At 35.4% G+C, this 14,405-nt stretch overlaps 2 protein-coding genes across 4 annotated transcripts in view; both read left to right on the forward strand.

Annotated features, from left to right (window-relative positions):
• Positions 1-740: 740 nt before the first annotated feature.
• LOC107035696 (ATP-binding cassette sub-family D member 3) lies at positions 741-10,034 on the forward strand. Its single transcript, XM_015253242.2, has 12 exons — positions 741-1,050; positions 2,570-2,612; positions 2,690-2,880; positions 4,008-4,077; positions 4,176-4,273; positions 4,395-4,575; positions 4,868-5,080; positions 5,163-5,232; positions 5,780-6,255; positions 6,971-7,249; positions 7,472-7,633; positions 7,927-10,034. The coding sequence occupies exons 1-12, from the start codon at positions 935-937 to the stop codon at positions 8,002-8,004; spliced, it is 1,977 nt and encodes a 658-aa protein (XP_015108728.1). The 5' UTR covers positions 741-934; the 3' UTR covers positions 8,005-10,034.
• Positions 10,035-11,230: 1,196 nt separating this feature from the next.
• Positions 11,231-14,405, forward strand: part of LOC107035797 (midnolin-A) — a 31,662-nt gene continuing 28,487 nt past the window's right edge. For all 3 annotated transcript variants that reach the window (XM_015253389.1, XM_015253390.1, XM_015253392.1), the window contains exon 1: positions 11,231-12,174. In XM_015253389.1, the coding sequence (XP_015108875.1) occupies positions 11,675-12,174 (500 nt within the window). In that variant the 5' untranslated portion in view covers positions 11,231-11,674. The remainder of the gene's footprint in view (positions 12,175-14,405) is intronic.

A 14,405-nucleotide genomic window follows, 5' to 3' on the forward strand; every position in this document is an offset into this window, starting at 1 on the left:
TCTCAATAGAATAAGTTGTATAGAAAAATTGAATTCTATTGACTTTTCCTGCTCAATATTTTCTATTGAATATTTCAATAGAATCGGCCAAAAACTAATAGAAAGTTTAAGAGAAATTCAATAGAATGTTCTACCGAATTCGATAGGTTTTTCTATTAAATTCGTTAAAAAATTCTATTGAATTTCTATTAATTTTTGGCTGATTCTATTGACCTGTTTAATAGAACACATTCAATAGAAAAAGTCAACAGAATTCGATTTTTCTATATAACTTATTCTTTTCATATATTTTCTGTAGAATTTGCTCGACTCTAATTTTCTAATTTTTTTTTCATTCTATTTTTCTTTTCTTCTCATCAAGAAAATCAAACGAAAAAGCTTAGAAAATTTGAGCCGAGGAAATTCTATTGAAAATATCTCAATAGAATAAGTTGTATAGAAAAATTGAATTCTATTGACTTTTCCTGCTCAATATTTTCTATTGAATATTTCAATAGAATCGGCCAAAAACTAATAGAAAGTTTGAGAGAAATTCAATAGAATTTTCTACCGAATTCGATAGGTTTTTCTATTAAATTTTTCCGTGCTCATCTCTCTAACCAGCTGATTATCTGCGATGCCATGACACGTGGTGGGACAGTGACACCAACGCGGAAATGAGACAGTTAACTCCCTCCACAACGCAAAAAAAGGACGAAAAGTCCACTGCACCCCACCCCCAGTATTCCACCGACATTTGACTCGTGCAGTAGTGGTAGTCGGACGGTGCTACACCTTTGTAGCTGTTTGTAGCACAACAGTGAAGATAACACGCGTTGTCACTGGATAACGTGGGAAAGTGTAGTGTACCTACTTGTGCATAGTAACAAAATTAAAATTAATAACTTTTTTATTAATGTGTTGTATTTATTGAGTAAATCGTTGTTGTGGAGTCATGGCACCTGTTTTGAGTAAATACGTAACGAGGAAAACTGCGGCTGGAGCATTTGCATTGAGTGCACTGATCTGGCTGCTGAAGAGGAAACGGAATAAAAGGACTACCAAAGCGAGGTGATTATTATTTTTTGAAGAAATAGGGCGAGAGGCGGGCGGGAGGGAAGTGAGGCCAAGTGGAGTTTGTTGAATTGGTTAACTTCGACACCAGCATAGCGTTTTCTTAGGGAGATTGATTATTGCACACAATGGAGTCCCTTCGGTTGTTGATAGTTTGGATGTTTTGTATTGTTACCCTGTCTGCTGGGATTGTAATCCCCACATTTAGAGGATATTCGTGATGAATTTTGGTAAATTGTGATGGACCATTCCAATTACACATTGTGTACTTCGAATTTCGTGTTGTAGAATTCAATCTTGTGAATGGTTAATTTATTATGCGCAATTCGACATGTGGAATTCAAGAAAAACTGCAGAGTCATAAAAATCCTTATGATTATCAGGTTTGTTTTCGAAAATAGTCTCTAGAAAAATTGGATTTTTTGTTTAACACCAACGCAGCATTTTCTTGGAAAAATGATTTATTAGATACGTTTGATGTTTTGTATTGTTACCCTATTGCAGGGATTGTAATCCCCACATTTAGAGGATATTCGTGATGAATTCTGGTAAATTGTGATGGACCATTCCAATTACACATTGTGTACTTCGAATTTCGTATTGTAGAATTCAGTCTTGTGAATGGTTAATTTATTATGCGCAATTCGACATGTGGAATTCAAGAAAAACTGCAGAGTCATAAAAATCCTTATGATTATCAGGTTTGTTTTCGAAAATAGTCTCTAGAAAAATTGGATTTTTTGTTTAACACCAACGCAGCGTTTTCTTGGAAAAATGATTTATTAGATACATGTGATGTTTTGCATGTTAACCATGTCTGCAGGTATTGTAATCCCCACATTTCATTGACACGATATTCATAATGAATTCTGGTAAATTGTGAAATTACATATTGTGTAATTCGAATTTCATATTGTACACTTCAATCTTGTGAATGGTTAATTTATTGTGCGCAATTTAACAAGTATAACTCAATAAAAATTGGAGAGTCATAAAGATCCTTATGATTATCAGGTTCGTCTTCAAAAATAGTCTCTAGAAAAATTTCTGTCGAGACAAAACGTTTTACATGATCGCATTTCAATTTTGAATCCTGTAAATTTGAATTCAATTTAACATCAAATTGTTCATAATCTTCCTTATTCCCCTTGAGAGTTCAATAATATTGAGCTTTCCATGTGCAACAATTATTAATATTTCAATAAAAGCTTGAATTTGCAGTAGATCAAGAATTTAAAAATTAGGGCCCTGAATTCTTTCCATTCTTAATCTTCTTCGTTGTCACATGGACCTAAAAACTGAAATTGCATTGAATATTCAAGAACTCGACTGATTTGGCAATAAAAGTATATAGAAACTTCGTGAAAACTTGGGAAATTAAAAATTTCGAAATTTTTCACCTGAAATTTTAACAGCAATTTTCTGGAAAATAAATTGATAAATAAAATAAATTTTCTAATCAATGAATTAATTAATCAAATAAATTTGATACATTACCATTGGTTTGGTTTTACAGGGTTTTGTGGCCAGCGAATGATGTGCAGTACGTCATTAATGAGGTGAATATTTTACGAAGGGTTTTTTTTTTGAATGCTTGGGGAGGAAAAATTTACTGACCTTGGTTTTACGATTTTAGCAAGGAAAACCAAAGGGCCCGAAGGCTCACGTCGATGCAGCCTTCTTCCGCCAGCTCTATCGACTGTTGGTTATTGGAGTACCTGGTGCACTGTCCCCAGAGGCAGGATTTGTGCTGCTCATCGCGGGGTCACTGATCGGGAGATCACTCTGTGATTTGTGGATGATTAGGACTACTACGCTTATTGAAGGGTAATATTGCTATAAAAAATTCTGTAGAAAATATTTCAATAGGGGAGGTTGGGGTAAAACGGACACTTTTGACTTTTTCTAAAATGCTAATGAGGGGTTGAAATGTTAAATAAAATAAAATATAATAAATTCTTTTTCTCAATACAAAGAACAATTCTTTCCCTTCGTGCCGAGCCTGAACTGACCTCAATTGATCAATTTGTTTCTGCGTTATGAATAATAAAAAAAAAGTCTAAAGTGTCCATTTTACCCCACCCTCCCCTATAATCGGCCAGAAACTAATAGAAAGTTCAATAGAAATCCAATAGAATTGTATTGCGAATTCGCTGGGTTTTCTGTTAATTTTTTTCGTGCATGATTAATTGATCGTTTACATAATCCACGTCGTTTTACGTCGCTTACGTATTTCACATTTGGAATTTGGTTTATATCGCTTCGTATGTTTGATTTTCTCGTTAGAGAAAGACGTAAATTTTACAGAATTCTGTACATTTTTTTTACAATGCTCGATTTTTTCAACAATTTTGGGGTCTTTATTCTTCCTCAATTTTAATTAAATCATTGGTTACATTCATTAGTATAATTTCTTCGGTTTTTTCCTTGTTTTTGTCACTTGATTTTTCTCCTTTTCAAAGGGAACTGGGGAATGTTTTAACTGCTTTTTGTACAAGAAAGATTTTCATGAAAATTGGTCGATTCTTCTTCGATTCGAAGGATCGATGATAAGTTTAGTTGAACTAGTGCTAGAAGTAGATAAAAGTCAATTTTGTGGAGTTCAATTTTTACAAAATATCGTAGAACTGGAAGATGATTCAAAAGAAATTGAAAAATCGATTTGAAAATTTTCGAAATATTCTGCAGAAAAAATCAATAGAATTTAATTTTTTTGATGAAAAAAAATTTTTTGTGATGAAAAGTGATTTTCTCTTGCATTTGCTAGATACTCCTATGACTCTTTTTCGTGTGTGCTCTTTAAAGTAAAAATGGTGTTCTTTTTTTTCTATTGCAAAAAACTAAATAAATTTTTTGTGATGAAAAGTGATTTTCTATCGAATTTTCTAGATATTTTCATGACTCTTTGTCGTGTGTGCTCTTTAAATTAAAAATTGTATTAATTTGTTTTCTAGTGCAATTGTCAATATGGACGGGAAGGGCTTCAAAAAACTATTGTTAACATTTTTAGCGGCACTACCAGTAGTAAGTCAGAACAGTCAATCATTTTAAATGATAATTGACAGATAAGCACTTGGGATTATCTCTAATGAATGTTCATTCATCTCTCAATTTATACGTAGATATCAGTCGTGAATAATTTACTTAAATACGGAATTGGGGAGATGAAGCTGAGGATGAGAACGAATATAACTCGATATCTACTAGAGCAGTATCTCAAGTAAGAAATTTCAGTGATAGAACTTCTTCGCCACCTGAATTGTTAAATTATGTGATGGGTCAGGACGACAGGCCTTAAATGTTTTATGCATTCAAGTAATTGGTTGTGATTTACTCCTCAGGGGATTCACCTACTACAAAATGACGAATTTGGACACACGTATTGCGAATCCAGATCAGCTGCTGACTACTGATATTGATAAATTCTGCGACAGCTGTACTGATCTCTACAGTAATATTGCCAAACCAATTCTCGATATTGGAATTTATGTCTACAGATTGACGTCTTCTTTGGGTGGACAGGTAAAAACGTTTATGAGAATAATTTAGTCTTGTGGGTTGAGAGAAGGAAATTTTTTTTTTTAACGGTAAAATGATTCAAGTCATTTTCAACTATTCCTCAGTTTTCACTGAATATCTCGGAATCTAAGGCAGGTAGCAAAATTCTTGTTATAACCTTTCTTGTAGAGCGAATTGAGAGCTAAAAAAAAGGTCATTACCAAAATTTCGCTATCTCCCTTAGATTCGGAGATATTCCTCGAAAACTCAGCTGAGAGCTTGAATTAACGGATTTTGTTGCTTCTAAATCTTTTAGACACCTACAATGATGCTGGGATACCTAGTAGTAGCAGGTACCTTCCTCACACACCTGCGAAGGCCCATCGGCTCCATGACGGCGAAGGAGCAGAGACTGGAGGGCGAATACCGTCACATTAATTCACGATTGATAACGAATTCAGAGGAGATAGCGTTCTACCGAGGGAATAATCGGGAGAAATTGACGCTTTTCGCTAGCTTCCATAAATTAGTGAGCATTAACATCAGTATTAATGAATTTTCCATTAATAATGAAGCATTATAATCTCATTTGTTACTTTTTTTTTTTTCAGATTAAGCACCTGCGTGGGCTCTTGGAATTCAAAGTGGCGATGGGTGTCGTTGACAATTTCATTGGAAAATGTGAGAATTGTTAAATGTTCTCGTTAATGAGATGAGTTCATCTCGTTGGAATTAGACGGAGGGAAAGTGGGGCAAAATGAAACAGTTAAAACACGACTGTTTAACGCAATTAAAGCAAAACAAAATTTTTTTATTCATTTTTTTATTACTGCAAGTACTGATGAGAATAATGATTTTCCATTCAGTAAAATGGACAATTAATCGCGGAAATATAGCGGAAATTTTTTAAAATAAAATATAAAATCCATAAAAATTCTGTGGCCAATAGTTTTAATAGAAAAAAATCTCAAGACAAAAATTCAAACAGAAAAATCGAAATCTATTGACTTTTTCCTATCAAATATTTAATAGAATTTGCGCAAAAAAATAGAATTTTAACGAGAATTCTCTAGAATTTTAATAGAATCCCCATAGAATTTCCGGAGAATTCCAATACAATTTTCTAGCGAATTCGCTAAGGGTTTCTATTGATTTTTTTTTATTCATAAGTGATTTTGCCCCGCTGTTTCAATTCACCCCTATTACCTTCACCAATTTTGGTTTCCAGACGTAGCAACTGTTGTTGGATTTTACTCCGTAAGCATTCCATTCTTCCGAAAGGATCACCCAATGCTCACAGGCACTTCCCAACATCGTTTCAAGCACTACTACGAGAATGGCAGAATGCTGGTGAAATTGGCTGAAGCCATTGGTCGTCTCGTGCTTGCTGGACGAGAAATGACACGACTGGCTGGTTTCACAGCGCGTGTCACAGAAATAAGGAGTGTTCTACAGGACCTCAATGAGGGAAAATACCAAAGGACAATGGTGGCTGACGGGAAGAATGATTCTGTTGGTAAACCCGGCTCTGGGAGAATAGTCGCCAAGGATAATATCATCAGATTTGAACATGTGCCACTGATAACGCCCAATGGGGACGTTCTCATCAAAGATTTGAGCTTTGAAGTCAAGTCGGGGATAAATGTGTTGGTCTGTGGGCCAAATGGGTGTGGAAAGAGCTCGTTATTCCGTATTCTGGGCGAGGTGAGTCGAGATTACTTACACTGAGCGAGAAACAACAGAGTTCTCAAACAAGTCTCCTTTTTTTTATTTCTACCAATTCCATTGGTATAGTCCAACCAAAACTCCTTTTCTCGCGTGAACTTAGTTTCAGATAACGAGTTTCCATGGCTCCTACTGTCAAATTGTTGATTTGTCAATGAAAACAAAGGAAAGCCATTTTTTCGAAAGGGAAAAGAAATTTTGGCCCGACTATAGTAAACTTTCGAAGGGATCCGTAGCAATTCCCTATCCTTGTGACAGGCATACAACCGTAACCACATGCTATCGGGGTCTACAGGAAAATATTGAACCTTTTAATGAAAAAGATTTATACAAAAGGTTAAATTTCTCTGGGACTGCTCGTAGTTTATCATTTCGGCTATTCAATCTCTTCATCAGAATCAATTTCCTTTTTTTTTCAAACTAAATTCATAATTTGTGATGGGGCATCGAGTTGGAATTTCGAGATAAAAATTGAACAAAAGGCATTCTAGATAACGCTCGGCAGATAATGGAGCCCGGCCTTATTTAAAAAAATTTAAAATACAAAATTTTTCTTAACATCATCACCTCAGAGACTTATTCCGTCACACCTCAACACAAGCCTGAAATGAAGTAGTTGTCAATGGAGATAATTCCATAATAAATAACGGAATCTCCAAAAAAATCAACTGATCGTTAATTTCAATTTGAACAGCTCTGGCCGGTGTGGGGTGGTACAGTCACCAAGCCCCCCAGTGGTAAACTCTTCTACATTCCACAAAGACCCTACATGACGTTAGGAACCCTCCGAGACCAGGTGATCTACCCCCACACCCAAGCAGAGATGCTGAGACGTGGAAACGCGAAGGACGAAGATCTCCAGAAATACCTGGACCTCGTTCAGCTCGGACATCTGTTGGAACGCGAGGATGGATGGGATACGGTTGCTGATTGGATGGACGTTCTGTCTGGAGGCGAGAAACAACGAATAGCTGTGAGTTGCAAAGAATTAATTAATATTTTTGGAAATATCAGTGGCCAAAGGTTGAAACGACAAGTCAACCTCATTTCGACATGCATGAAAAAATTCAATAGAATTCTTATGAACATTTTTGGTTTGCATTCTTCCTTTATGCTCGATTATTTATAATCAAACATACTAATGCAAACTTTCAAGACAGAATACTAATTCTTGCTCTTTAATGATGCCGTGCAGATGGCAAGATTATTCTACCACAAGCCCCAATTTGCAATTCTCGACGAGTGCACGAGCGCAGTCAGTATGGACGTCGAGGACTCCATGTACTCCTACTGTCGACAAGCTAATATCACACTCTTCACGGTCTCCCACAGACGATCATTATGGAAACATCACGAGGTAATATGAATTTGAGAATAGCAAGTCACACTGTTGAAAGATTTTGATGATATTTCTGCTGTACTTCTTGGAAATTTTTATTGAGTGGCAGTTGCACTGAAAATTTGAGGAATTTTGCCCTTGAAAATTCAGAATTTAACGAAAAAATTAACGAAAGTTGTGAATTTTTGTTCAATTACTCCATAAATATCATTAAGAATCATTGAATTCATTAATTTTGCGGTATTTCGTGGGGAATGTGGTCGTTTTACTGATACTGCGATGACACCTTGCATTCTCAATTATTGTTTCAGTACTATCTGTTGATGGATGGCAGGGGATCCTACGATTTCGAACCAATCAAGCCAGACACCGAAGAATTTGGATCATGAATTATCGTGTCCCTCGTGCCCGATGGCTAGTAGCAAATGTGTACAGGTGCGGTTGAAATTCAGAATGAGAAAATACAAAGTAGGTCCAATCGAGTAGAAAATAGTCATGAAATTGTCGGGAAACCCACTGTGCTCTTTCCACCGAGTCATTGGTAAGAACAAGAGAATAAACAAGGGAATTTGGTGATTGTGTGGAGTGAGGGGAAATCTTGCGGAGAATTTCATGATTTTTGCGAGAATTTTTCCAACAGCTTCAGTCCAGAAACTTTTTAACATCCTTTCAGCGAAGAATTCATCAATTTATTGGACGAAATTTTGTTTTTAACATCGAATATATTAAAAAGTATTGAATTAATCTTCATGATGATGTCTAGAAACACGGGGATTTTTAATTCTTCATTTCGAATATTTTTGAGTTATCATACATGTGAATGGAATCACGCATAACAATTGATCGAATCAGAAGACATTTTGAAAATTTTATTTCGAGAATTCTATCCATTTTATAATCTGCTATTTTTTTCGCTGTCGATTGATCATTTTTTCAGTTATGAAGAAGTGAATGAGCATAATGAGCTCAATTTCACTTGAAGAGAATAAAAAAAAATATCTTGAAGTTCAGAGGACACGAAAAATTTCTGTAAAAACATCTTTTGGAAAGAGTTTAAATCACGATAGGAGTTTTTATCAAAATTTTGCCAGTTTTTTAAATGTTTGGGATATCTATTGAAAACTCATATTCAAGTCAAGTTTATTCCTCAGATTTCCCTATCCCATTGCTTATTTTCCAAATAGAAAATGTAATAAGGGAATATTTGCCTTGAATTACATGATTTTTGTGAGAATTTTTGTAGTAGCATCAGTCCAGAATCCTTTCATCGAGGTATTCATCAATTTATTGGACGAAATTTTGTTTCTAACATCGAATATATTAAAAAGTATTGAATTAATCTTCATGATGATGTCTAGAAACGCGGGAATTTTGAATTCTTTACTTCGAACATTTCTGAATTATCATCCATATGAATAGACTCCCCCCCAATAATTGATTGAATCACAAGTCATTTTGAAATTCTTCATTTGAGACTTCTATCAATTTTATAATCTACCATTTTTTTTTTCTATCGATTGATCATTTTCCATTTCCGAAGACGTGAATCAGCATAATAAACTCAGTTTCACTTGAAGATAATCTTTTGAAAACTATCTCGAAGTCCAGAAGCCAGACATATTTTGGTAAATGCAACAAGGACTTCTGCATGACTGCACTGCATCATTTTTTATTCATTTTCATTCAATCATCGCCACACGAGCACAAAAAACTAGAATATCTTTTGTTCCACCAAATTGATGCATCAGTTGATTCTGTGACTCCACACAATCGAAAAATTCCCCGATGAAATCAGCACGAATTGTCGCGGTGAGACATGAAAATCTAGACATTGACAAATTTCTACAATCAAATTTTTTTATTCTCCTTCTCACCTTTCTCCTCATTCTAAACTATAATAAAATTCATGAAATTCGCACATTATCTAGGATTGATAGACAACAAATCGGTCGAACATTCGGAGCAACAATTAAACTAAAATCCAAGTATTGTAAATTAAAAGTTTCTACATAATACCAATAAAATGTTTCCTCCAATAGTTTTTACATAATGATTTTGGGACGAATGGATTGTCGCATTCATTTCCATTTCGAGTGAAGCCGTAAGGATAGGATAGACGATTGAAATATACAAATAATAGATCGGTATAAACTAGCATTTCTATGTGTTTTTTTAGAACGTATTGAATCAATTAATGAAAGTGCCACAAATTACGAAGACAAAAATTATCATTATGGATTAATATAATAAAAGTTATTGTATTTCTTGTGACAAATTGCCGAATGGTCTGAGGGACTGAACAAGCACGTGATAATTATTGTAATTTAGTTTATAAACTGGGTGAGAAAGTCTATGGGAATATTAAGGTTATATCAGATTGCTGGACAATAAGAAATAAAGAAATTATACCAAAAAATAAGTTGAAATGATACAGTTTTTTTGTCTGCTACAATGTACCTGTTTTCCTTTAGAGAATCTTCATGGAAATTTTAGGAAATTGATCTACGACGCAATGGTAGGGTGATATAAAAAAAGAATAGAGCAGAATAAACCATTTTTGATTGTTGTAGAGTAAAATTCAACGCATTTTGTTTGATTTTCAACGTTCAAAAGAAATTCGAGCTTTTTGGAAAATTTTGGGAAGTGAGAGTTTTACTGGAATTTCAAGGGATTTCGTCTTTGAAAATTTATGAATTGTTTTAGGAATCAATGGAAACTGTAAATTTCAGTTCAATTATTTAATGAGAATTACTAGAAATTCGGAAAATTAACGTAAATATAATCTTGAATTTTCAATTGATTGAAAATTCAATCCCTTAATTTTTTTCTTTTTTCATTAAAAAAATCAAACAGAAAAACTTGGAAAATCTGAGATGGAATCAATAGAAGAAGTTGTATAGACCACTGGAATTCTATTAACTGTTTGAAATATTCTCTATTGAACATTTTTTTGAGAAAAAAGCGCACAGACAAGCTATGGAATTTTTCAATAGAATCTGCCAAAAACTGATATAAAATTCAACAGAAATGCAATAGAATTACTAGAAATTCGGAAAATTCACGTAAATATAATCTTGAATTTTCAATTGATTGAAAATTCAATCCCTTTATTTTTTTCTTTTTTCATTCGATGAAAAAAGAAAAAAATAAAGAATTCGTTCTGTTTTTCTATGATTTTTTTTTTGTGTGATTAATCTGATTCAAATAAATTTACCCTATTTGATCATTTTTTAAAATCTTCATAATTGAGGAATAGATTAATCAATCTGTGCCCATTACAAAGAGAAAGAACTCTCCTTTCCATAAAAAATCCCATTTCATCTGAATTTCAACTGAATAAAGTTTGAACCTTTGACAAAAAACTCTAAACTCCCCATTTCCCCCTCGCCCCCGAATAAAGAAGAGACCATTCAATCCTGATTCCTGGGTGCTCACTCCAAAAAACTCCAAAAATAAATAAAAAAATTCAAAATTTCCCTCTCCCCCCACTACCCCGCCAGAGCAAGTCAACTCCCGCCCCCGATTGGCGACACACTCGTCCACTTTCGTCGCGCTCTCCGGGCCGTCGTGTATTTCCGTAGCTCTAACAGTGCCTCCGTAAACCGAGTAATCACCAGTGGCAGGGCAGAGACCAGTCGTGCAAGGGTTTTCCCGGAGTTGACGGGCGAATGGGTGATGAAAAAAGGTTAAAGTGGGCGGCATATTAGCGTTACAATCACCCATAAACCCGCAACCTCCTCCATCTCCCCCGAAAAACCTGCAGACCCCCGTCTAATCCCCAAACCCCGACTCCCCGCGCGTGTAACCAATGATCTCCCCTCGAAGACCCCAAAAATGCTGACGCAAGTGTTTTAATTGCCCCCCAAAACCCCGTGATACCCTCAACAACCGAGTGATCAGTGCATAGGACAATAAATTCGGGACTGTTTAGTCCCAACAATCGCCGATAAAAGTGGTTACGTACCTGACGACAGTGCGCGGAGGGGCAGGGAAGGGGGGGGAGGACAGGAGAGCGCGTGCAAAGGTGAGAGTCGTGAAGCGTTCGCATTATCAACAACAATGGACGGTAGCTCAAAACAGCCATCGTCGGACGTAACGGCAATGGATAATGCGAGTGGCAATAAAAGTGATAACAATACCCACTGCACAAGCCAAAATAATGCAGCGACAAACGATCGCGATACAGAAACAACCAAAGTATCAGCCCCAATGTCTGTGACATCATTCAATGACACGAGTTACTGCACGGCTGGTTCAAGTGGCAGTGAAAAATTACCGACAATTAAAACAATTGATATTAATGATAAAAATGTGCATTATCCGACTGGTGGAGTTGTCACAACACCAATATCACCAGCATCACCACCGGGGTGTGGCTGTGTGCCTGTTGGTATACCCATTATTGATAATGACCAAATAACGTTAAGCATAACACCAACGACCGGGGGATTGTTCGATATCACGGTGGAGAGGAATGAGACCATTGAGAATCTCAAGAAAATTATATCCAAGAGGCTCAAAGTCCCGAAGGAGAGAATTTGTTTGCTTCATCGGGAGAGGTAAGTCGATTATTTATGGTTATGGGGGTGGGGCAGAATGGGGACTTGTTTTTTTTTGGGAGGGTTGTGGATCAAACACATTTGTCGAGGGAGTTGGGTGTAGGGTTGTGAAGGGAAGAATTCAGTAGCGAAGTGGTAAAACGGTACAAGTCAATTTTGACGACCAGGTTTCAAGGAATATCTCGGAATCTAAGGGAGGTAGCAAAATTTTTGTTATAGCCTTTTTTGTAGAGCCGACTGAGTGCTACAACAAATGTAATTACGAAAATTTCGGTATCTCGGTTAGATTCGGAAATATTCCTCGAAAAGTCAACTGGGAGATGAGGCGACTTAAACCGCTTTACCAATTTGCTACTGAACTGTACTTTCTGGGAGGAAATTAAGTGGATTATTTCAGAGACAGATATTTCGCAAGGTCCAAGGTGTCTTGTTTACTTCAGTTGTCTATAGATTTAAAACAGAAATGTGAAAATGAGAGGAAGAAGAAAGAATTGGGTTGAAAATGGTGAATTTAAATGAAAGAGGTGAATTTAAATTTAAATTGAAAATCAGGGGTTGGTTTTTATTAGATATTTTGAAAACTTCTCTGATAATTGCTAAACATGGAGAGGGTAGGGAAAAATTTAAGACTTTTGACTTGTTTTTGTTGGATGTTTGTAGATTAAATACAGGTATCAAGTGAGCTTGGTCTAGTGTTATTATGAAGAGGGAGAATTGTACTTTCCATGAGAAAATGTATTATATTATTTCAGAAACAGATATTTCTGAATGTCGAAAGTGTCTAGTTTACCCCAGTTGTCTATAGATTTTATCACAGAAATGTGAATATAAGAGGAAGGAGACGGAATTAGTTTGAGGAATGGTGGGAAAATTATTGACGATTTTAGAAGTGAATTCAGTTTGAAAATCAGGTGTTGGTTTTTATTAAATATCTTTAAATCTCATGATGATGGCGACATTTTTTGTAAGAAAATTTTTCGTGGAGCAAAATGAGAGCTATAAATGAGTTCTCGACGAAGAAAATCCCTATCACCCTTCATTTCCGAGAAATTGACTCACAAACGAAAAACACGTGAATAAGCAATTTAATTTTGTCCATTGAATTGGAGAGGCAAGTCGACAATCGATACAATAAAAAATCACCTGTCATCTCAAAAATATAAAAATAACAAGAAAGAGCACAAATTATTCAGGAAAAATCGCAGGAAAATGGACACTTTCAATCGTGAAATGAGAGCAATCACCTTAACTCAAGAATCAATTCTCAGTTTTGTGAGAAAATCTTCAAAACGCGTCAAGTTACCGAAATTTTCATGAAAACCGAAAAGCTCTGCACAAAAAATTCGCTATTACTCTTCAACTCCGAGATATCAGGAAAAGTGGGGCAAAATAGACCAATCAAGGCTCATTACAAAGATGAAAAATAATACATGCCATTAAAAAATTCCCATTTTCATAAAAAAATTAATAAACCATTAACATTTAAAAAAAAGTAAAAAAACAGAGTGAATTACACTGGAGAATCTCCTCATTAAACAAGAGAAATCCATGAATAAAATTAATTTTGTTCATCTAGCAACATTAATTTTCTCCTCATTGCCAAAAATATTCTCTCCTTACCAAAAGAGCAATCTAAAAAGGAAAGAAATCGTGATGCATAAAGAAGAAGAAAGCGAGACAAGTAGGAAATTGATGAAATAAAAAATCACCTATCATCTCAAAAATATAAAAATAACAAGAAATAGAGCAAATTATTCCGCAAAAATCTCAGGAAAGTGGACACTTTCAATCGTGAAATGAGAGCAATCACAACTCAAGAATCAATTCTCAGTTTTCGGAAAAAAATCTTCAAAACCCGTCAAGTTACCGATATTTTAATGAAAACCGAACAGCTCTCTACAAAAAATTCAATAAACCATTAACATTTAAAAAAAAGTCAAAAACGAGTGAATTACATTCGAAAATCTCATTAAACAAGAGAAATCCACGAATAAAATTGATTTTGTTCATCTACTAATACTAATTTTCTCCTCATTGCCAAAAATATTCTCTCCTCACCAAAAGAGCAATCTAAAAACGAAAGAAATCGTGATGCATAAAGAAAAAGAAAACGAGACGAGTGGGAAATCAACGCTGTGCCTGCACTTTTGGCTGTCCGAGGCCTGGACGATGTCGTCGTGACGAGTTACCCGCGGGCGGGGAGGGGGGGGGGGGCGGGGGGGTAGTGGGGG

Source organism: Diachasma alloeum, unplaced genomic scaffold (genome assembly GCF_001412515.2).
Source record: "Diachasma alloeum isolate Michigan unplaced genomic scaffold, Dall2.0 Dall_scaffold_00200, whole genome shotgun sequence".
Lineage (NCBI taxonomy): Eukaryota > Metazoa > Arthropoda > Insecta > Hymenoptera > Braconidae > Diachasma > Diachasma alloeum.

What these genes read in the sequence shown, in the direction of transcription:
- LOC107035696 (XM_015253242.2), top strand. Translation starts at nt 935, where the DNA reads ATGGCACCTGTTTTGAGTAAATACGTAACGAGGAAAACTGCGGCTGGA. An exon ending in CTACTAGAGCAGTATCTCAA is followed by an intron (nt 4,274 to 4,394) that starts GTAAGAAATTTC and finishes TTTACTCCTCAG; the next exon opens with GGGATTCACCTACTACAAAA. An exon ending in TCGCTAGCTTCCATAAATTA is followed by an intron (nt 5,081 to 5,162) that starts GTGAGCATTAAC and finishes TTTTTTTTTCAG; the next exon opens with ATTAAGCACCTGCGTGGGCT.